The sequence below is a fragment of the Haemaphysalis longicornis genome, unplaced genomic scaffold (genome assembly GCF_048455015.1).
Source record: "Haemaphysalis longicornis isolate Haplotype H1 unplaced genomic scaffold, Haemaphysalis longicornis Haplotype H1 scaffold_1, whole genome shotgun sequence".
NCBI classification, from domain to species: Eukaryota; Metazoa; Arthropoda; class Arachnida; order Ixodida; family Ixodidae; genus Haemaphysalis; species Haemaphysalis longicornis.
The window spans coordinates 397,335,716-397,359,365 of NW_027526203.1; the positions used below are offsets into that span (position 1 = coordinate 397,335,716).

A 23,650-nucleotide genomic window follows, 5' to 3' on the forward strand; every position below is an offset into this window, starting at 1 on the left:
CAATGGGTGGTTAGGCCAGTCCTGGCTAGTGAATGTAATTTTGCACTTAAATGTCTATGCCTACTCACAAGTAGTGTTTTCGAGTGAAGAGAGGAATCTTCACACGGCGCTTGTTCATGCAGTGTCCTGCAGCAGCGGCTAAGGTGTTACGCTGCTCTAAATGACACCCCCCTCTCCCCCCATAAAAAAATGAACAATCTGAAGGTCATGTAAAGTGGTTACGGTATCCTGATGTTTTTATTTTTATTCCTTTGGATTTCCTTTACTTTCTCTCACTCACTTTACACCCATTCATGTTCTCCCTCTACCATTCTTTGCGAGCTTTGCGAGATCTCTATGCTACAAGACACACCATTGTGTAAGTTTGCGTCATGATGTGGCAGTACCAGTACCGTCAAGTCTAATGCAGGTGCACAGTGTGGTGATCCCATGTTGAGGAGACGCACCAGGCGTAATGCGCGATGTACTTGTGCCATTTGCAGAGCTCAACCGCTGGGGTCACTTCTCTCTGGCTGTGCTGACAGCAGAGCAGGAGATGGCTGCTGCGGCTGATCCACTGGGAGGGGACTGCGAGGAGGAAGAGGACCTTGCCACGAGGCGACGTCGGGAGCTACTGGAGGAGCCGAACCCGGTTCTCAAGCTTGAGCGCTATGCGTACAGTGACATAGTCTTCAATCGGTGAGCAGCCGCAATTTTCTGGAAAGCGGTTTAACATTCTCCTGAGCTGAGCTGAGTAGCCGTGAGCGGGCCCTAGCCCTCAGTGCCATGGGTGCATTGCAGCTGGCACAGGTACATGGTCGAACAAACCGTTTCAGAAAACTCTGCACATATACAGATCGACTGGAACAGAAATTAAGGTGTTCATTAGCGGTATGAACGTCTTCCCAGCCCTGGTTCAAACTTTGGTGGCAGTAACAGCAAACAGCACTAGGCATGTATGACAAAATAATTAAAAAGAAGCGACAGGTTAATAATTAGCACAAAGCCAAATCACAAGGTACTGTGTACCTTTTATGAAGTTCGGGTTTGAAGAATTGAATAGGTCAAAATTATTAGGGTTATAGTCATTAAGCAGTGTGCAGGGTGTTCTTTTGCAGTGATCCAAGTTTTCCCATACTTTGTAAGGATCATTTTGTAAGACTACAATGTTAAATATGAAACCGATAAAGTAATCAAGCACATTTCTCATCTTTCACCTTGGCCTTCCATGTAGAAAGCATAGAGGCACTCTGTCACAGGCTTTCATAGCTGTAGAAGGTGTGGCGAACATTAGCACTGGTTATCGGGCTCGTTCTTCTGCACCCAACAACTTCAGTACAGTAATGGAACATTCTGAGGGGCCTGGTTGCATTTATTGCCCTCTTTTGGGTGCTGGTCGACGTTGAATACAAGGAATTTGAATTAGGTACACAGCAGTTTGAAGTGGGACTTTTATGAGTAGCTGAAGTCTATGATTGGAGACTGCAGTAAACAGCCATAAAACCGTATACTGAAAGCAATTATGCTGGTCATTTTCTAATTTTGGATTAGGTGACATTTGTGAGCCAATTTTCACCACTTCAGTGTGTAGGTATGACTGGTTGCGAGTCAAATGAGAAATCCTTTATTTCAAAGTAATGAATGTTATTTGTAAACAGTGGGTTCAGTACATGGTTAGTAGAGAACTTTTATAGATTCAGTTTCCAACATAGTCATGTAAATTTAAGTATAATCCTGTTGTAATGTAATTAAGTAAAAGTACTTGATTGGTGTTCTTCAGCATAACCAGCCACAGGAAATTAAGTTATTATTATTTTTTGACATGGCATTTTTCTATCGAGTCGAGTAAAATGAATGATTAAAGGGCACTCTACATGATTGTGGATACGGTATCACAAAAATGTACCAGTTCAGTTTTTTAGTTGAGATGAATGAGCACAGTTGGGTTGAGAAGAGTGAAATACCTTCAAATCTGTTTTGGGCTTGTCGATAAGTGGCTGCACCTGTGCTGCGACTTGTGTACGATTTTAGGCATATATTGTAAGGTGCGAGGGAGATGTCGTTTGTGGTGAAACACCTCCAAACTAGCACGGATGCTGTTGTAAGCCCTGCTGCTTATTGGAAACCGTATTTGCAGACCCAGCTCGTCACCGCAAATTGCATGCCATCTGTTTTATTCCCCCCCCCCCACCCCGCACACAGGCAAGTCCTATACGTGATGTATGGAATCAACGTATGGCGTATAGGCACGTTGCGCTGATGTTTGCCTTGCAAGCAGCATCGCCGTTTTCTATATCTTGGTGGTTCGGGGGTCATTTTTTGTAGGTAAGATGCCACGCATATCACGGGCTCAGTTCGTAGCATTCATAGTACGTAAGTGTCGGCGCCCTGTCCTAGACAGCAACAGCCGGGATTATCACGAGTCACGCACGGGCGCCCACACAAAGAAGGCATCTAAGGTAACGTCATGATAACAAGGCCGAGAAGAACGAACATTTGAAGTGGCGCAGACGAAAATGCGTTAGCTGTTAGCCGACCAGTCAGATTGCAGGTAACACAAATGGCAAGGAGGAACAGATGCATTCATTATGGCCGGCTTTCTTTACACCGTATCTCAGTGTCAACCCCATAGATCGTTGGCACGGAATGCTGCAGGGAGTGAGTGCTAACGGGTCGAGGAATCGCCACTCCCTATCGTGCTGTACAGACAACAGTGCTGCGCAAACACATGCCTCTGTCCGGTGCATCGTGCCTATTGGTCAACGTCACGACGCGTTACACCGTCGGTTGCCGGCATTTTAAATAATTCCTTTACAATCCTGAAAGAGGCACCATTTAAGGGGCGGATTGGTCACAGCTTGCTTTCAGTGTGTCAAGGGGGCGAATTTGCTGTGGCCGCCTTGTAAAATGCAACCCGTACTGGACAGGGCCTGTGCCAGCGTGGCGTGCTGCCAGGCCAGTTTTCTCTCGAGACACGGAGCGAAGCTTTTTTGTCCGTAGTTTCGTGGAAGCATTCTCGAACGTAGCTCGTTCCTCCTATCTCTGTGGTTAGAGCCATTGGCCAATCAGCGTGGGCGGTGGGCCCTTATCAGCACAGGCGAAGCGGACGGTTTCTTCGCCCCCCAGCTCATTATCGCGACGTAGCTGTGCGCTGCTATCGGCCGGCGCCTGGTGCCAGGCTTTCGTGATAAGTGCCGAGGGGAGCCGTGCAGTGTATCCGGTCGCCCGGCGTGGTTGCAGCCGCGCAGGGTCCCGTTCCTGAAGTCTCGCGCAGGGTTTTTGTTAGGGCTTGCGGTAAAACGCGGCCCGCAAGGTGACACCAGCCGACATCACGACATAGCTTGTTGGCACTGCAGTTTGCACGCCGACATGGCCTGGGAGCTTTTTGGCGGACGCTAGTCGGCGGTACTTCCGGATTCCGAGGCAGTGGGCGCAGTTGTTGAAAGCGGTGTTCGCCTACGCTGCTGCGCAAAAGAAATTATTGTTGCGTGCTATCTCGAAATGAATAATCGGCTCGGCAAAAGGACGAAAAGTATTCCGAGGAGGAACCACGTGCTATCCCGAAATGAATAATCGGCTCGGCAAAAGGGACGAGAAGTGTTCCGAGGGGGAACCGGGATAAGACTTGAGCGCGGATGCTTCACCGTCTGTGAGCACGGGTACCTAGCCTCGTAGTGCCCAAGGGGGCGGGCGCAACTTTTCACTCGAGCCACCCTGAATGCCGAGGCGTATTGGCGAATGGCGGCCGTGTCCACCTGCCCATGTCAGTGGGTGGGCACCTTCTCCCAGTGAATCGAGGAGATCCTCTTGAGCAAGTGGGCAGCACTTGAGACGTGCGGTATTCGATAGCGGCGGCGTTGGAAGCTGCGGCGATAGGGGAGCGTCGTGTGAAAAGCTCGTGGCGGCCGCAGGAGCCCCGCGTCGCGTAGCAGCGGCACCGGGTGAATGGGGCTCGCTTTTACTTTTCCCCGCTCCCCCGATGAGGGCGCGGGCGTCTCTGGACCTCTCTCCTGGGCGAGGATTGGTCGGGGCCCGCTTTCTGGCGCCGCCGGCGCTCCATCCTCCGGGCGCGTCTCCATTGCCGCGCTGCCATGAGTAACCGGGACGCGGCCTTCGTGCGCGGGCTTCCGCTGCGCGACCGGGCGCGGCTGGGTTCGACCACCCGGGCGGCGGCGCGATGGCGTCGCCAGCGGCCTGGGGTGGCGACGCCGAGGCCGCCATGTACAGCGTCCTGCTCGCGCTCGCCTTCTGGCTTCTGCTCGTGCTCTGGCTCCTGCCCGACGCCGAAGTCTGGGAGCCCTGACCACGTTGGCCGCAGCGTGACTTCTTTGGATACGGACGCTGGCTAGCGTGACGCTCCCGCCAGGGGCCATGTGCGTGCCAGCCTCGCCGTTCCCCCTCGTTCGGTGAGTTGTCGGCTGGTCGCGGAGAGTGCCGTCCGTTGTGAGTGCGTGCGGCCCCTTCCTGCCGCATTCAACGCCGAGGGCACCTCTCTGCCGTGTCGCTCGTCGCCATGGTTTGCCAGTCGTGTTGCCGTCCCGGAATGTGCGCCTTCGAACATGGCGCGAGGAGGAGATGCACGGCCCGGAGGACCGTTAGGGCGCCGCGTGCCGCCGCGTGGGAGTCGCGTGAATAAATGAAGGCGCGCGCGCGGAGGCCTCTTCTCCCGTTTGCTTCCTGTCTGGAGGGGGGGGGGGAGGGTATTGATTAAATTCCGGCCGTTTCTCCCTCCCTGGGCGACATCTGGAGGTGAACAAACTCTGGCCGTCTCCGGGCGTGGGTGCAGCGCGTGGGCTTCCCCTCCGCCATCTGGTTTCCCCATGCTTACCGGGCGAGATGTGACGCTGGTACCCAAATGGTAACCGTGGAGGCGTTCGGGCTTGCAGCGCGCATTACCTCGCTGCGCCTGTAGTAACCAGAAAAAGCGCCGCCGCCCATTAGTTCGGCTGTTTGTTGATGACGATGATGTATGTGCGGTCGGTGGCAGTTTCATTAAATGGACCGTACGAGTGTGCACGCATCGCTAATACATACCGAGCCCCTAGTTCCACGTGCTGGTGCACCCCCCCCCCCCCCCCCCCAATGTGCGCTTTCGTGTCAATTCTTTGCACACTGTTTACATGGAGAAACGCGCGCTAACATTCCCCCCTTGGAAGCGCGCTGCTTCACTCCAGAAGCGTTTGGGTGCCGTTCCTCTGTAATTGTTTTTGAAGAATTCTTACCACCGCGCCGTTGTTAAAATCGCGCTTCTGTACCAAGTTCGGTGCTAGGACTGGGGTAATTGCACTTTGTTGTTGCTAGCTCCTTCATCAGTGCATGCCGGCTGAGTGCGATTTTTTGTTGGCTCAGCTGGTGGAGGTTTCGTAAAAGGGAGGACGAGTGTGCTTCTATCAGTGTCACGTGGCGCTCATTCTTGTCCGAACTGTTTGCCTGTTCGTGCAACGCTGTCTTTGGATACATTGTGTCCGTGCATAGCTAGCGTACCTTGGTAACTTCTCAGGGTATCATCTTCACGGTGAAGACCCCTGTGCTGAGGAAGCGAGGGATACAAGTAAATTCGTAGAACACGCGCCCGGGCGGGGGAACTATTACCTGACCTTCGTGCATAGCAGGTTCTTACTCTGCGTGCGACGGTGTCGGTCAGCTACCCTCTGCCAGTCAAGTGGGCTGAGGTGCGGATTTCGTCCTCATTCATGGGGGCGGCGGACGTTGTGGAATAGGATTCCACAAAATTCATTGCTGCCATAATTTATGGCTGTTCAGCGAGTGCGTCGGTTGTGTGGCGTTATTGGACAAAGCGCGGTGAAGTTGATCGCCTTCGTTCCGCGCGCTGTGCCGTGCAAGCGTGCGTTCGGTAGCCCGCCCGGCTGCGCGTTTTTCCGGGCCCGTCGCCTCGTGTGCGGCTCGCATTGTCGGCGGCCGCATGTCTCTGTAAGCGCGTCGTGGTGAGGGCCCCATGATGGTGTTGATTGATCGCCGTGTTTACGCTTCTCTACGCTGTCGAAGGAGGGCAGGCAGGAAGGAGGAGGGCGGTGTCATCGACCGCCAGAATGGGCCGCGGACCCCGTGACGCATGCGCCGTGGGGAGTGTCACGTGATGATCGGGGATGCCCGGCCTGACCTTGCGGGCCCGGCTCTGCGGCGCGGGGCTATCTTCCTCGCCTTGCCGCGCCCCTCCCCTACTACATTTTGGCGCGAAAACTTCATGGCGGCTCCGCGGTCTCGGTTGCCCTCCCGAGCTGCAGACGCGCTCTCGCACACGACGCGTGATGGACAGGCGCCGCTATGTCGGCTCTTCCCATCGACGCTGTGCTGGTGGCCGTTAATGGAGGCGCAGCTGTTTTGAGGCCGACCGCACCGGCGGCGGACGTCGTCGTGCGGGGCCGGCGGCGGAGCGCACGTGGGCAAGATGGCGGCGGCGTTTCGCAGAACGTGGTCGGCAGCCGGACGGGGCGAGGAGTGGCAGCAGCAGCAGCCTTACTGGCTCACTTACCCGCGGCGCATTCCAGGCGTTCTCAATGACCCGGGACCGGATTTCGCGTTCCTCGGCCTCTCGGGGTGACCTCCGCCGGTGCGCTTTGTGCGGCTTCTTCCCGCCTAGGACCGCCGCTCTCGCGTCCCCTCCGCTGCTGCCGCTTTTTTTTTTCTCTGCCTGGGACGCACTGGGACATATCAGTGCCAAGAAAGCGGCAAATGAGACAGCCAGTTTCCTCGTTTAGCGTCATTTGTGTAATTTGTAAACTTCGCCGAGCTGGTGTTTCGGGGCTTGTCATGCCACCAAAGTGCAGTAAACGGCCCCCGACCTTGTTTTCGCCACCAGGCCGCCGAGCGGTTTGTCGGCAGAGGTTCCTTACCCTGTCCGGGGAGTTGATTCGCGGGTATGTGGCTCGGGTCACCTGAAAACTCTCGGGCATTGGCGAAGCGCCTGGGCGTGGCAACAGCGAACGCTTTGTCTGCCGAGTGTGTGGTGATCGCAAAAAGGCCTAATTGGCTTCCGCGGGGTCAGCGGCGCCGAACGATGGAGCAGCCTCTGTGCCGGCGCTGTTTTTCGTCAACGCATGCGGCGTACGACATCTCGGCTTTCCGATGCCGCTGCTTGACGAACGTTTCCGGTGCCCTCCTCCTCCTCCCGTCTCGCTCCTCCCTGAGTCCGACCAGGCCCTTTCGACCGGAATGCCTGTTTGTTTTCTTTGCTTATCAGAGGTCGCGAGGAGGGAGCCCCATGAGTCTCAGGGTGAACCTCGTCCGAGCAGTTGCCAACGGTCGCCGTGCTCCGGCCGCCGCCGAATCGAGTTGCGTGATGAATCGCTGTTTCGGCGCCCCGCGAAGACTGCTGCTGCGCATTCTTTTAACAGACGTCCCCCTGCTGCCCGACGCATGAACACGAGTTCATGAACCATCGACTCCGTTTCGTGCTTCGCAATTGGAAGCCCGCCGGGCATGGCCTACAAATGGTTGCGTCCAACAGTAATGCTAACTGGTCGCAGTTTTAAACACTTACAAAATGCAGTTTGCTCATTTCATTAAATGACCCTTCGTCTTGGGTGACAGTGTCGTTTGTTTGCAGGACTTGGATAATTTACCGGCCTTTCAAGTTAGTTTGTCAGAATTTCATGCATGCCTCAGCCAACCATTAAAAAAAACCGACATTAAATAAAATACGGTTGGCGTCTCGTAGGCGTTGTGAAATTCCCCCCCCCCCTTTCCCCCTGTTGATTCCGTGCAGTGCGCTTCGCAGCTATTGCGTTCGCGAGACCGGTTGCGCCGTCGCGACCGTCCGCCTCGCGGTCTTCGGGCCGCGATATGCGTGCCGTATTTGTGAAGCTCGGTAACAACGTCAGGCGTCGTGGAATTGGCGTACTCGCTCGCCAACGCGCCCTGACAGCGTACGCGTCGACCGGGTGCTGGAAGAACAGTAGGCAAGAGATGAGGATGCAGGAGGTGTAGTTAAATAGTATGTAAGGGCAGGAAACGGTGAGAGAATTCGGGGCGCGCGCCAGCGAGCGAGTACGCCAATTTCACGACGCCTGACGTTGTTGCCGAGCTTCACGAGTACGGCACGCATGACGACGCCCGTCTTAGAGTTCACGTAGTTCATAGAGGCATAGAATTCACATACGAGGAAATTGAAGGTGACTTCGCATGTGGCCTCGCAGGGAATTAATATAGTCGGGGTAGGGTTGGGAAGGGGGGGGGGGGGGGGGGAATTTCACAACGCCTACGAGGCGCCTGCCCAAAATACAGCAGAACCCTGATCATACTGTAACGGCGAAATTTGGTCAACTATCTGCCGCTACGGCAGCATGCTGATCGCAGTGAAGCAGTCGAGGCGTTGAAGTTTTAAGGTTAACTTGTTTACTTTTTTGATGACATGGGGGTAATGACTTTTTTGATGACTTAGTACATATGAACTTAAAACAATGCACTTTTTACATAATGAGAAAGACAGTTAAAAGATGAAGAGTACTTAACGGGACATGGCTGACTGGATCGCGGTCTCCCGGCGAAAGGGCCCGACGACGGGCGGCACAGTTGCTGAACGAGTCCGGGTGGAGGCCGCCCGCCCTCTAGTCGGCGGAGCCGCGTTATGTCCACGTCAAGCGGTCTGGTGGGGAACGTATTGGGGGGAAAATTGTATTCTGGAGCGCGCGGACCGCGGGGAGTAAGGCACTTTCTGCAGCCCATCGGGGAGAAGCTTGCCAGCCATGTTCCCACCAAAGTGAAAAGGACCAATCAAACACAAGCACAAGGTTTGACCCCGAAAACGCGCGCATGGAGAATTATGGGTGTAAAGAAAGTAGTTCAGACAAAACACACTGAAGTGTTGGCTTTTCCTTGGCCAGTGGAAAAGACAAAGGTCGTTTGGAGTACACTGAGGGACCCGGAGCCCGAAAGCGACAGCGCACACGCCGCGGGGGGTGTGGAACGCCGCGGACGCGGGTCCCCCTCGACAGCCGCGCCCTCCGGTCGGTCAGCGCGCAAAGGCACACTCCGCATGCTTTTCTTAGAAAAGCTGGGCCTTGGTGGGCGAAGAAGGATGCTACAAGAATAGGAAAAGCAAACTGAACGGGGGCTTCGCGACAATACGTTCCTCAGTGCTGCGTTTTCCCGGCTGCTACGTTGTTTTTGTCTAGTCCCGGCTCAGCTCACATAGTCCCATGTATTAAAATCCTCAGTGATACGCCGTGGCTCAGAGTACGTTCCTAGATCATTCGTTGCAATCTGACACTCCGAACAACATGCGTGGGCCGTCGGTTTGACGAGCCTTGGCCAGGCTTGGCTACGGAACTGCGTGAAGCCGTACGCGGGTGTGATTCGTAGCCGTACGCGGGTGTGATTCGTCACCGCTAGATGATCCTATATTACTCTGTTATCACCATCACTGCGCTTACAACGGAAGTTTCCCTTCGGAATGCCGGACGTGCGTGTTTGCCATAAAAGCACCACCGCAAGATTAGAACGCGCTCTCGTTGTCACCGTGCGCTTCAAGCTTTGAGGACACGTTGAACTTGAAACCGCGAACTTTGTTCATACCTTGATGGCGTCGCAAAAACGCGAGGCGCTTTCTCTTATGGAAAAGCTTGACGTACTAAATGCAGTAGACAAGCAGCCTGCGCGCAAGATGGTAGACATCGCTACGGACCTTGCATTGCCCCGCGTGGTGTTTTCCAGCGATTGCAAAAAGCAGCAATCCTACATTCTCGTTTTTTAAGGTTCGAAAGCGAAATTAGCGGAAATACATGTTTGCAAGTCAAAGCTACAGTGTTTCGTTCATTTTCGAGGGTTTCCTCACTGCTGCGTTTTCCTGGTCCGTTAACCCTTTTCCCCCGAAAAAAAAAAAGCATGGACGCAGATATACCTAGCATTTTCTGAAGAAATTGCTGATTTGATTCCAAAAGCCATTCCGCTAAGTCAAGGGTGTTTTTAACGATAGTGAGGTAGTTCGTGAGGCCGGGGCCGCCTGGATTACTCTAGCTCTCGACAGCGGTGCGCCCCGTAGCCAGTGTCGCTTCAGCTTGTAATCCCCCATACCATGTTAACGGATACTGTTTGCAATTTACGACCGTGGTCGTCACGACTAGCGTCGCTTATAGGCCCTGTAGTACAAGTAGCGACATCTCACGAATTAACCTCAAAGCAAGTGTGACGAAGCGCTCTTCGGCAGCCATTTACTGTAGTCCAATAAAAATAATTTTGCAACATGTACCGTACAGCTTTACAGATGTTTATTTTTGATGTGCCATCTGTTGTGTGCGTTTGACACCGAAGACACCGAATTCGTGCCTCCGCTAAATATTTCGGCGTGAAAAAAAGCTTAGCTCTAAATGGTGGCAGCCAATCACTCGCCCTCTGATAAAGGTTTGGCGCAGTAAGGCGGCAACGGAAAAACCTCTGTCACTGGGCCCGCGCGCAAACTTTAGTCCTTAAAAAAGGTGCTTCAGTGTGTACGCTAGGGTGGAAACGAGACTTGGCAGTGCCTATGATTTAACTGTCACGGTAACGTAAACGCGCTAAAGGTATGCTAAAACTTTTCAATGGAGGGTTATAGCGGAGTGGAGAGCCGATCCCGTCACGACGCCACTGCGCCTGCGCTGAGGAGGCGTGACCGCGGGCCAAAATCTCTAAAACGAGGGACGTCGTTTTGAAACGACGGGTTTGGGGCGCCGCTTTGAGCTGTTTCAGGACGTGAGTATCCTTGCAGAAAAGCACTGGCAAGATTGCGAAGCTGTGTCGCTTCGCGCCCTTGCTACAATGGTCTACTTCTACAGTGCCGGTGCAGTGCACAGGCGTGGTTCCGCGGTGCCATGCAGCACGGCTGCACCGTCAGCAGCGCCCCCGCGTGTTAAAATCGGCGAAGTGCAGGCATAGTCGTCTGCTAATCATCCTCGCCTGTCGTCCTGTAAAGTTTACGGCCGTCTCCGTTGCGCAGGACGCATCGTCGACGGCGTGAAGTTCGTCCCGTGAATCTTACTCGCAACGCCCCAACTACGTCTCGTGCTCGCGGAGCATACTCGCTGCACCTTCTCCGTAGCAGGCGCAGCAGCTCTCTGCACCGCGGCGGCACTGCTGCTGCACCATTGGCAATCGAGGGACGCGGTGTAGGCACTGTGCGCCGGTGCAGGAATCGCGTCTGGATCGAATGGAGCTTATATGTGCCATGAGTGGCTACTGCAGCTCCACTGGCAGCGAGGCAGCTTGCAGCACGGTAGTGTGCTCGTGTCCTGCGCAGGCGAGGGCGGCGCCCGCTCTGTGCCCTTGGCGCGTCGCGTTCCTCCTCGGGTGCTCCCGGTTTTGGGGGGGGGGGGGGGGCGAAGGTCATCGACCTTCTCATTCCTGCGCTCCTTCTCTCCCGCTGTATTGTCTGTGGCTCCGCGTCTCTCTCTTAGATTCCCCTCGTGTTTCCTGGCGGTATGCGGCTGGAAGTTCATTCTGGGGAGTCACGTGACCGGCACTCGCGTAGTGTAGTAGGCGGAGACCGGCTGGCATGGCGCCTCGTATTCAATGCGGACGCTTTTTTTTTGTTTGCTCACAGAGCCAGTTCTAATCGTATTCGTGCGTTACCGGCCTAGCCCGCATCCTTGCTTTCTATTTATTTGCGAGTGGTAGTTTCAATAAAACATGCCTCCATGTTGGAAAGTTTGCGAGTCATTTTCTGGCAGGATTTTTTGGCCATTAAGGGGAAATGCTACTCAGCAAACTTTTCTTAATATTTGGGACAGCTCAATGAAAGTTTGACCAAGTATAGAGTTTGAGCTTGTTTCAAATCTGCATTTTGTTTTCTGGTAGCTCTTTTGGTTATTGTTTGATACACCATGCATTTGTAAAAATGAATTCTTTTGCGAGCTTAGGCGACACCAGATCACGCAAGAAAACACTAACAAATAGCACATATAGCCCCCAATGAATTGTAGAATTCAATAAAGCACAAAATATAGTAACATTGGTGTTTTAGTTTAGAAACAAAAAATGCTGAGTTTGTTATACCTTTTAAAAAAACACTTTTGAAGCTATCTTACTGAATATTTTTGTAAAAAGCTCCTAATGTTGCTTTATTCGGTTCAGGGCATGTTTCAAATAATGCCAAATTTCATTATATTGGACCACATAAAGTACACAATCCCAAGAAATGCTGCAAAAAGGAAAACCGAGAAGGTGTTATACCAGTTAGTCAATATTCATTTAAAAGTGCACAGAATGTCAGCACAGTTGTCTTAAGAGTTGAAAATGTTCGAATGCACCAGCCCCATATGTTGCACCCTCAGTTCCTGCGAGCTGCCTCCTCCAAATGTGCCTTTTTTGCTGCGACGATGGGCCTAGCTTCTGCTGTGACCTTTGCGGGACATGCTTGACATGCGCCTCTTGTCATTCTCCTTGCTTAGGGAATGCAGTTCTTTAGATGGGAGAATTCCAAGTTCCTCTGACACCTCCTCGAAGCATGTGTGCCCTTTGTTATACCAAAGGGCAGCGATTGCTGCCGCTGTCTCAACAGCAGTTCATGTTGCAAAGTTGGTTTTCAGGCACAGCAGCCATATTTTGTTATTCAGGGATTCATCTTCATTCTGTGTTTGCCCTTTTACACAGTGCTGCACCTCTTGTAGACTGGGAGCATGGCCTTGCATTGGGAAGGAGTCAGGATGGGTGTGTGGGGTGGTGCTGGCTATCGCAACGCCTGTGCCCGCTTGTGCTTGCACAAAGACACCTCTCCGTCTGAACAAAACTTGTGATTGCTGGCACCACCTGTCAAAGAAGAATGAAAGTAGGATGCCCAGACAGCACAATACATGGCCCGCACGCAGCCTCGCAGATTGTTGCATCTCCCCTCTTGGCATCTTCAATTTCTGAAGACCAGTTCCAAGGCTTTTTGCAGTGTGGTTTGGAAGGGCAGTAAAAAGCAGGGGTACATATTGAACGAGCAGCCCTCCATTGCCTGCAGCTGGAGTCTTTCAGGGGTTGCAGCAGGATACACAAATTGTCTGTGTTTTCTAATAGTGTGTTCGTAGTCTAACAGCATGTTCTGCAGAATACAGTGCTAATAGTTGCACTGGGAATGTGCATATGAGCAGTAAGGGATTTTTTTTTTTTTTTTTGTTGTGCATTGGCTCATGGTGTGAGCACACAACTTGGTTTACCTGTTATGGCATTCAGATTTGGTTCATGTTTACATGGAAGAATATGTAGGAAAACGTGTTAATGGATGGCTTGCGTGTTGTGGAGTATATGCTAAAGACAGTGCACGCTTCTTGATGTGCAGGCAACTGGTGGCCCGGAATATTGTGGACACGCTGCGTATGGTCATGAATAGCCAGGATGACATTGATTCCGTGCTGTCTGTGCTTGCCTCTCTCTCCCTGGACTGTGGTGAGCTGCTCGTCTGTACTGGGGATCAGTGTGTGGGTATTGCCCGCTGTTCGTTGGTCTGTAGCTGCATAGTTTTGTTTGTGGTGGTGTTTGTATCATGGCAGTTTAGTTACATTCGTTGGTACTTCAGTCGTAGCTGTTTTTCAAGCCTTTAGTTTTCATGTTTTCGTGCTTCATGTTTTGCAAATCTGAGTTTTATTGTGAGGCAGCAGACATTCCAGATTATGCCACAAAAGCATGTTTCCTGAAGGTGTCCTGTGATCAGTGCATTATGCTTAACATTTCCTTAAAAAGGTCTGGCCTTCTGCACTGCGCTGAGCATGGACATCTGTTTGGGGGAGTGTAATTGTACTTGAAAGAGGTGTCAGTGGGTTTTCTTTCTTTGAACTCTCTGATCTTGTGCAAAATTCCGTGAAAGTTGTTTCTGTTGACGCAAATGAACAGAATTTGGATGGTGTGCTATACTGCTAGATAAATTGGGTTTCGGAATTCTGACTGGCCTGTTTCTCCAAAGCGTCACACAAGTGACTTAGCGTCTGCTACTGTCATCATGACTTACTGCTCAATAAGTCCCAGATGGAAGTTTGTCAAGATAGCTCTTCAAGTGTGTGTATTTTGCATAGCCATTAAGCCAGCAGCAGTAGGTGCAAGTACTTTGACAAAATGTCATGCTCGCACACACCAGGGGGAAATCTGTCATCAGTGCAACCTTGTGCAGTCATATAAAAGCCACCACTGCATGCCTTGTTGTGGCGTGCACCAGCAACATTCTTTGGCATAGAGCTTTAAAACATTTTTCTGAGAACTTTATTAACAAGCTCTTCACATAATGATTCATAGTATTTTAAGAAAAATAGCAGTTTTTGTAGCCACTGGCAACTTGTGAGCTTGTTTGTGAGCCACACCATGTAAACTTTGAACACTTCGCAGTGGTCCGTTGCTACGCCCATTAAAGCGTGGCTCGCCTTCACACTGGTAGAACAGATTGGTATGAAACTGAATGCTTCGATGGGGACATATCCGCTGATGACACAGCTAGAGTGGCTGCATGATGCTAGTATGCAGGGCAAGGTTGTTGTTGGGTTGAGGGTGAGTTTTCCCGTCGGCAAAGGTATTTTCATAACTTTTAGTAATGCTAGCAAACAATTTGTTGCCACTTTGTACACACTTTCTTACCAATCAGGCTAGATGGGGAAAATAATTTGCAGCATTGTGCTGTGTTTAGCCTTCACCGGGGGCAGACAAGCTAAATGTTGTCATAGGGATGTCCAGACGTGCATGGAGTACTCCGTTAGCTGATGTCTGTGGTGCCAATGGCTCTCCCCATTACGTGGGCATAACAAGCTTTGTGGATTTGGCCTGTGGTTTGGTTGTGCCCAAGCTTGGGCTTTGATTAGCCTCGTGCCTGGTTTGTCGGGATGAATGCAAGATTGCCTCCCATTTCAGAGCCGAGCGTGCGGACGGAGCTAGTAGAGCAGCTCCCAAACATTGCCGTTTTCTGTGCGAGTGAAGCTGGCCCACTGGAAAACGTTGTTCGAGAGCACGTGGTTCCCATCTTAGTGCAGTACCTCACAGACGTCACCAACCAGGTGACTATGGCGCAGCTGCTTTCGTTCAACGTCTGCGATGTGCTAGCGGTTGTTGGCTTCCTGACGTGACTCTTCCACTGATCCCAGTTTTAGAAAGGCACACATTTTTACTGAACTCAAGAAATGCATGTAGCTAAGTGTGTGTATTTAAAAAAAATGTGCTCTCAATGGCTAGAAAGTGCTCTCAAGGCAAATTATGCAGTGAGAGTTTTGTGTTGTAATGGGCCACTATTTTTGCTTGATGCCAAGTAGGTGTGCTGGATGGGGAAAATAATTCACGGCACAGTCCTGTGTCTAGGTCCCACCGGGGAAAAGTTTGCATGGCGTGTCATTTGGTTTCGAGGTGAAAGCTTGCACAGCACGCACAGACAATAGTCATGGGCAGTTTGAGCTCCCTTCATTAGCGGAACAAAGAGTTGTAATCCAGTGTTCACTGACAACAACTTGCTCCACACAACCACCATGCTCTAAACTAGGATATTTCAGATTGTGAACTTCCAGCCTTGTTGAAATTGTCTAATTTTTTGCCGAAATAATTGATTCATTGCATCTTTTGGAAATATTTATCGCCGTGAGTGGTGCAGTTCTTATTTGACGCTAAATTTCCGCAAGTGCACTGTAGTTGTCACTGATATCAGGGGTGAGACAGCTGCGCATATTGCGCCTTTCTGATACAATTCTATTTTCCTGCGCCAAGCTGCTCCAAAAGCTTGAAAATGGCGAAAGTTGCGCCAAACTGCTCCAGAAGAGCCTCAACGGCACGGATTTTGATGCTCATGTCAGTTTCGGCGGGGACAAAAGCCTCCCGCCTCCCGGTCACAGCTTTTATCGTCGGTCAATCGCCAACACAGAAATGGCGCAAATAGAAAGACTGAAACGAAGCAAGCGATAGCTTCTAAAACTCTATTCGCTTTCCGGCCGGGTTCGCAAAAACGGCCTTCTCGATTAGGCATCACTGTGGCAACAAACATGGCCGCCGCCTGATCTGGCTGCTACCAACGCACTCAGTGCGTATCGCCGATATTTTCCCTGGTTTTTTTTTTTATGCTATCAGCTGAGTTCCAGTCTATTCATTCTATCTGTTGTGGCTCTGAACAGTAACGTTAACGCAAGGATATGGTTTGAGATTGGTGCCAGATTACGGGAAGTTGGGCGGCTCGAAAAAAACTTCATTGAAATGTGGGGCCTACGACTTCGGCGTGGTTTGTCCTTGAGTGCGAAACGCGGTGCGCGCGTCTATAATCGGGTTCGTGAAGCTAATTTTTTGGCTTGTTGTGCTGTTGTAAAATGTTGAGGTGTTGCCGTGCTTCGAAGCGCGATCGCGAGCCTCGGGGATGGAACGGTCGACACGAAAGTTGCGGGCTGTGCTGCGGCGCCGCGACCTGTTCAGGCAGCGCCCAATAGCTGCAGGACTACACGGTTGCCATAGAACGCGACTATAACAGTTGATGTATGCAAAGTGAAATTTAATACTAAAATCTACGTGGCTAAACATTAACGCTACTCAAATGACCATAGGATGAACCTCCGCCCCGGGGACTGAAACGGGTAGGCTGGTTGGGCTATGCGACCGTTAGCTCGAAGCTGCTCAACTGTTGCCGTGACTACAGTCGTTCGTACAACACAGCCTGGAATTACAAAAATAGTAATTTTAGCATTAAAACAGAAAAAAAAAACGCCACAATTGCGGAGCCCTTAAATTTGATAAGAGTTTTAGTAGTCCGTCTGTTCCATCGTGTACGTAGTTACCGTGCTCACCAGGACTCGTCTGGGTACTTCGTCATTCGTAGCCGTAGGGGGATTAGTTGCCCGCGCCTCCTCGCCCTTCCGCGCGCGCAGGCGCAGACCGTTCCGGTAAACTCGGTAACAAAGTAACCAACAGAACAGACGGACTGCTAAAACTCTAGCTCTAATGTTAACGGCAGTTTTGTTGTCAGTGTTGCGTGCAGGCGCAACACAATATCATCAGTTAGGACAAAGGTAGTGCAGTTAGTACTTTGTGATACTCTTAAAGGGACCCTGCAACACTTGCCATCGACTACTAGTAATGTGTTTTGGGATAAAGCCTATTGTCCCAGAAATCTCCTCCCGCAAGAATTATGAAAATCCGTTCACAATTAACCAAACTACGCGCGATGAGAAATCGCGCATAATCGTTCCCTCTCAACTCGACCGCGGAACGCGACGAAAGCTGCGCGCTCTCTCCCGGAGAGGGGGCGGCTGGCGGCGTTCTCTTCGGTGGCCTTCGATATATCACATGCCGGAAAGTTTTCTCCTTTTCTCCGCAACGCGGAGGGGTCTGTTTCCGGTCTGGTGCCACAAAAAAGCAGGCATCGGTGCCTGCTCGCAAGTGCGCGCTCGGGCTGGTAGGGCGTTTTTGAAGCAATAAACGTTTGTAGTCGAGTGGTCCCGTTGAAAAGGAAGTATTGAGCTCATCACTCAAACTCCGCGCGCATTCAAAACACAAAAGAAACGGCAAAACTGTGCCTACAGGTTCAGGCATAGAAGAGGTTCGTACACAGCAATGACGACGACGGAAATGGGAGAATCTAACTGCGAAGTTGATCAGTGACAGCCGATCGGGCAGCCATGGCCTATGTGACGTCCCTTAGGCCATGCATAATGAGGACAACTGAAGAGAGAGCGGTTGGTTTTTCCGCGTCTTTCACATCAATTTGCGCGCTCACCGCTTCACCTGCACGTGTAATATTTGGCTCAGGTATTCCTGGCAGTGTAATCTAAACGTCGCGCAGGTTTACTTGCACTGCTCAAAGAGTGTTGCAGGGTCCCTTTAAAAACTGTTTTAGGTAAGGCTGTTTAAGTGTTCTGTGTATTCAAAACTGATTGAAATGTGCACTTGACCCTGCAAATTGCTGAAATAATGATTTTTTAAGCTCACAAGACGATGTATTAAATGTCCTTAACTGCTCCAAATCAAGATTCTTCTGCTCCAAAATCGAAATTTTGCTGCTCCGAAAACTGCTCCCAAATCTGTCGGGCTGTCTCACCCCTGTGATATCATTGTTAAGTTACCAAAAAAGGTAATTGCAGCACCTGATCTCAATCAACACCTGTACATCGGGTTGGAAGGAAACTTTCTAACTTCTTCTGTTGCAGGTGAGGAAGAGGACACATGTGTCTTTGCTGTTCATCCTGGAACGAGCATTGATTGATCGAAGTAAGTTGTGCTCTCTACTCGTCTTCGAGAACTTATCGCAAAACTTAATTGGGGCTGGAGTGCTGCTGAGTGGTTGCTACCGGGGAAGCGCAAACTGTACTGCCCCTCCAAATTTTCCGGCTTGTACATTGGTACCTGGTAGGATACAGGTGGCACCTTTGTATGTTCCAGCTTTGGTATTGTGGCTTCTTGATAACAGTAGGAACTGGCATTGTTTTGAATTTTAGCACCATAGAAAGCTTTATCAGTTTCAATGGTTTCCAAAGTTAACAATCTGCATTGCAGCATTATGAATCCGTGAATACCTCCCCTGATGAGTCTGTTCACTTGCTCCATTTCCCAGAACAGCTTGAGGAGCAGATATGCAGTCTGGTGGTGCATCTCACCGAGAACGAGAATATGGATGATTACCGAATGGAGGCAGTCACAGTAAGCAGACCTTTCTTCTACTTTGATGCTTCTTGCAGTCTGCTGGCTGTTCAGAGATTTTGCATCAGCACAAAGTAAGCACATACGGCAGAAAATATGCAGTCCCATTGTTTGTGGTGTTCCTGCCAGAAGGAGACCTAACATTATAAGCGTATCGCTTCAATGGTTAGTGTTTTTTTGGTGTTTCCTTAACTCTTTCACTACCGCGGGAAAATGGCTGATTTTGAGCGCTTCCACAATATTTTTTTTTCTCTTGAGCTACTTGATACATTTAGCATTGGTATGCATGAAATTTTAGCTTACAGATTGCTCTTTCAAACACAGCAGTTGTGAAAGGTGAAAATTTTTACTTTATTGGTCAAATAAACAAAAAAATGCACTAAGGAAGTGTATACACAATATATAAGGCGATTTTGCTGAGCCTTAGAACTATTTTAGGAATTCTCAGATTCACAAGTTGGTTCTATCTTCCTAAGGTATCATTAAATATATACGTAAATGTTGTACACCAAGTTTTGGATTTTTGTGGGCCCATCAGCCTAGTAGCCCCGACAGCTGTGCCACTCTGTGAAGCTGCTCGAGAGTAAGTCTGTCTCTCTAAAATATGCATCCAAGCATACTTTTTTGTGCTCTTACACAAAATTCTTATCACTTGAGTGGTAAAAAGCAAGAAAAAAGTCCAGCGCTCTTGAGAAGTGGTGTGCGTTGCTCCACAGCGCTAGTGTCTGCACAAGCGCCAGCCAGGCTATCTTGAAGATAATCACGCTATATGGCGTAGCGCGTTTGGCACATGTAGCGGTCGTGGCATTCTCTTCGGCTGCTTTTAAAGGAGTACTGACACAAAATTTTTGTTACGTTTTTTTCGCTGCTATGCGTGCCTACCAGCCCACTAATCATACAATGACAGATTAGGCGGTCGAGCGCAGCGTAAACATTCATTTACGGCGTCGTTTATTCGTGCCAGTTTCGGTTTCGACAAAAAAACGCCGAGCGGCCGCCATGACAGCATGTATCACATGGCGTCACCATTCTTGCCGTATCGCTGCCTCTCTGGAAGCGCGCGCGAGCGAGCGCACGCGCGCGCCCAGACCGGCCGAGGTCTCCGCCGTCCCCATAGGCCCTGGCAGCATGACGTCAGTCCCAAAACCATGACGTGTACACACGCCCGAGCATCGCGCGCCAACCACAGCCAGCGCGTCGGCTTCGTCACGGGAGCCCCGACGTCGACAGTTTGGGGCACGTAGCAGATGTCACGTCGACCCGCTCTGGCCTTTCTCGTGCGGGCGAAGATTAAAATGGATTTTAAATATGTTTCGCTGAACGGTTGCTGTTGAAACTTGCTGGGAGATATCTCCTGATAAAAAGGAAGCGTTTTACATAGTTATCTCAGCTTTGAAATTTCGTGTCAGTACTCCTTTAATATATCACATGTCAGGGAGTTTTCCCTTGTGTAGCTCAAGCTACACTGCACTACTTTGGACGTGTCTTCGTGGGGTGACCAGTTTTGCCCTTGAGCACTAGAAGTCAAACCACGCCCCCTTCCACAAGCTTCGGCATGGAGCAGCGACCCGATAACGGGGAGAGATAGGCAAGGAGGGAAAGGAGATGTGCACAGGACATGGCAGAGGAAAGCGTTGAGGCTGCCTCTGCAGCGATAAGCGTGCGCCACGAAGGAAGGCGACGTGCGGCGCAGAACCGTGTGCTACGAACATCCAGCTGTGGTCCCGCGTACAGCGGCGCGAGGCTTAAACAACGTCGTGAGGCGAAAAAGGAAAAACGCTACTGTTGCGAACAGCTCCGCTACCTTCAAGTCTTAAGCGTTAGGCTTAAACAACGTCGTGAGGCAAAAAAGGAAAAACGCTACTGTTGCGAACAGCTTTGCTACCTTCAAGTCTTAAGCGTTAGCATGAGCTCCCTTCATTTTTTTCCCTCCGCAACATGAGGGGGTCTATTTCTGGTCTGGTGGAACAAAGGAGTGGGTGCCTTGCTTGCAAACGCGCGGTCAGGCTGGTAGGGTGTTTATAAAACAGTTAACGTTAATGAGTGGTATGGTTGAAAGGGGGGTATTGAGTTATACCCCTGTCACACGGGCACTTTCAATCGCGATTGAGTCGATCCGGATCGAGCTCAATCCGGATCGGGCCTCTGCTACACGGCAGTTTCAATCGCGATCGGGCTCAATCCCGCTCGAACTCAATCCTGGTTTCTCAAGCGCGATCGAGGCTTCCAAGCGCGATCGAACGAAAGCAGCGATACTCTCGTCCCCGCTGAGTAATGGCACAGAATGTGACAACTTCAACTAACGCCGCAAATTGTGTCAAATAACTTGACCCAAATAGGCTTGAGGTAATATTTACATATTTACGTATAGCTACGACCGTGCGAAGTTACCAGACGCCGGCCGCAAGTACATTGTTAGCGCCATCTAGCGTAAACGAGTGCAACCCGTGCAACTTCTCGATCGCGATTGAAACGGGCCGTGTAGCAGCGGCAGTACGTCGAGCGCGCTCGAAAACTCGATCGCGATCCACTTCAATCGCGATTGAAAGTGCCCGTGTGACAGGGGTATTAGTCCCTCAAACTCCGCACGCACTCAAGACAACAGAAATCCCCAAACTGTTCATGTAGGTTTGGGCATAGAAGAGGTTGGTGCACAGCACCGACGACCGCGGATTGTCACCGGAAATGCAAGAAATAAATCGTGAAGTTGACCAGCAACAGCTAATAGCACAGCCGCTTCTGTAATGACGTAATACAGAGGTCCATAAAGCGGGAAATTGAAGAGAAGCAGGGTTGGTTTCTCGGCGTCTTCACAGCGGTTTGCGAGCTTACCGCTTCACGTGCAATATTTCGCACTGGCATTGCTGACAGTGTAATCTAAACATTGCCCAGGTTTATTTGCACTGCTCAAAGTGTGTTGCAGGGTCCCTTTCATTAATTAGGACGTGGTGTTCATTCATGGCTGTCACAAGTTTTTTTTTATTTGTGTGAATGGCTGGGAAATTCTGAAATTCTGTCCCAAATCACTTGCCGTTATTCACGTGTACTGTGTTCGTAGAATTAGTCCTTTCCCATGGGACATTAGTGTCGGTGCAAGTGAGCATTTGCATGAAGTGCCATTTGGTTTCAGGATCGAAGCTTTCGCAGCAGGATAATGGTAGCGTGGGAGTGGTATTACGTGGTAAAAGTAAGGTAGCCAAGCAATCTATAGCCTTCCTTCATTCCACATTTTGCAAATCGACTTTTGCTTTAGTGCGTAGCATTTTGTTCCGCACTTGTACATTTTGCACAGGTTGCTGTGAAGTGTTACAGTGCAATTTGCCCCAAAGTTTCCACATTGGGAAGGGGGGGGGGGGTGCACTCAAGGTCTCGTGATAGATGCCTCGGGCTGCCTTATTAAAGTTGGCATACTTCGGCGTCGCAGATTGATGCCTCTGTTTTGTTGATGGGCTCTGCGAGGGCTTTTGGCATCCTGCATGACCTCTTCCTGCCTGGAGGGGTTGGAGCTGCGATGTGGATTGCAGTGTTGATTCCCTGAAAGACATGGGTAGTGAGATGAGTTTGATAGCATTGCCATCTCACTACCTTGTCTTTGTTGGAAATAGCACATGCAGTGTCAGCGGCACCCTCATCGGATTCGCCACAGAGGTGGCAAGGAAAGTCTGCCCTATTTCTTGTTCAGTCGTCAAGGGGGCTGTGAAATGTTGCTCATGCCAGTCATATCACAGCCACCTTTGATGAGCTGTGCATGAATCTATTCCCAGCGAGACTTCCAACTTCTCTGGCCTGCAATCAGATTGGCTTGGGGCTGCTGGCACCGTGTGCAACAGTGCTGCCAGTGTCTCATAAGTCTGACCTGCTGGGTGCTGAACTTTGGCAGGGCTGTTGCGCAGGGTCCTCTTTCCCACAGGGAAGGGGAAGTGGTTTGCACTGCTCTGCCTAGTATAGCGCCGGAAGAACCGATTCTATTCGGTCGTTGTTACCCTGTTCCTGCTGGCACAGAAATTCCAATGGCCAATCAGTCGCACATTTCGGGTTTTCAGCTGCAGGTGTGAGGGTACATATACAGTTAAACCTCGATATAACGAAGTCGTAAAAATCGGCACTATGCTTCGTTATATTGAAATTTCGTTGCATCGAAATTCGGTACCTACCAAAGCAATCACTCCTTCATTTCCTCTGGAAGTAGTCCGTGACCTTCTTTCACCCGCACCTGCTTGTCGCTGGCATCCATGTTGACGCACAGAAGAGCCGTGATATGCAGCTTACTCTGCTTACCGCCGTGGCACCGATCCCCTTTCAGTGCTAGTGTCCTATTCGGCAGCATCTGATAAAAAAATCCTGTTTCGTCCGCACTGTAGACTTCCGATGGCTGGTATCGCGTCAAAATTTTCGGCATTTCCTTCTCCAGCCAAGTAGCGGCTTCAGGCGCGTCGGCCGATGTTGACAGGCCACATTTTGCAGAGCTGAGAATCACGTCCTTAGCTTTTAAAATTGTTGACAGCGTACTTTGTGATATCGCGAATCGAGCTGCGAACGTCTCTCTTCTTTTCCCCTTTCAAAATGGCTTCCAGGATCGCTGCTTTTTGCTCAAGTGAAATAGCTTTCCGCTTACAGCCCCTCATGGCGTCGTCGCACGCGGGAAACAAAAGCGACGAGAGAACGCACCAGGCGATGCGAAGGCACGAGAAAGAGGGAGGCCACTTTGGGTGCTTTGGGTCGCAGCAAAGGAGCATGGGGGGAGGAGGTATGCAGCGTCGCGGCGGCTCGGCCGAATCCTGCACCGGGTGAACGACCGACTCGCGGAGATGGTGTAGGCGTCGCTTCGCTACGATTCGCTGGATTTGAAACTTCAGCCATCGAGAGTCCTGATTGGAGCGATTCAAACTTCTCGGGGCTCAAACACTGAGTGGAGAGGTGCTGTCGCCTTTGTGCGAGCCATATAACGTTTGCTTACCCTTGTACATACTGGATATAAATGTTGCTTCAACTTTTCGTCGACTCGAGATAGCGGACGGATCAAGGCAACTTCGCTACACCGGTGGCTGCGCTCGGATGGCCAGTTGCAAGAGTGGTGGCTGCGGTGAGCGGGCCCAGTCCTAACAGCGGAGACAGC

The 23,650-nt window shown here is 50.9% G+C and overlaps 1 protein-coding gene across 3 annotated transcripts in view; it reads left to right on the forward strand.

Annotated features, from left to right (window-relative positions):
* Positions 1–23,650, forward strand: part of LOC144155346 (serine/threonine-protein phosphatase 4 regulatory subunit 1-like) — a 92,025-nt gene that overhangs the window by 23,975 nt on the left and 44,400 nt on the right. For 2 of the 3 annotated variants that reach the window (XM_077686716.1, XM_077686715.1), the window contains exons 4-8: positions 483–678; positions 13,232–13,338; positions 14,785–14,927; positions 18,045–18,105; positions 18,449–18,534. In XM_077686716.1, coding sequence (XP_077542842.1) covers positions 483–678; positions 13,232–13,338; positions 14,785–14,927; positions 18,045–18,105; positions 18,449–18,534 — 593 coding nt within the window. Of the gene's footprint in view, positions 1–482; positions 679–4,070; positions 4,386–13,231; positions 13,339–14,784; positions 14,928–18,044; positions 18,106–18,448; positions 18,535–23,650 lie in introns of those variants that run through there. The other variant, XM_077686717.1, reaches the window with a different exon arrangement.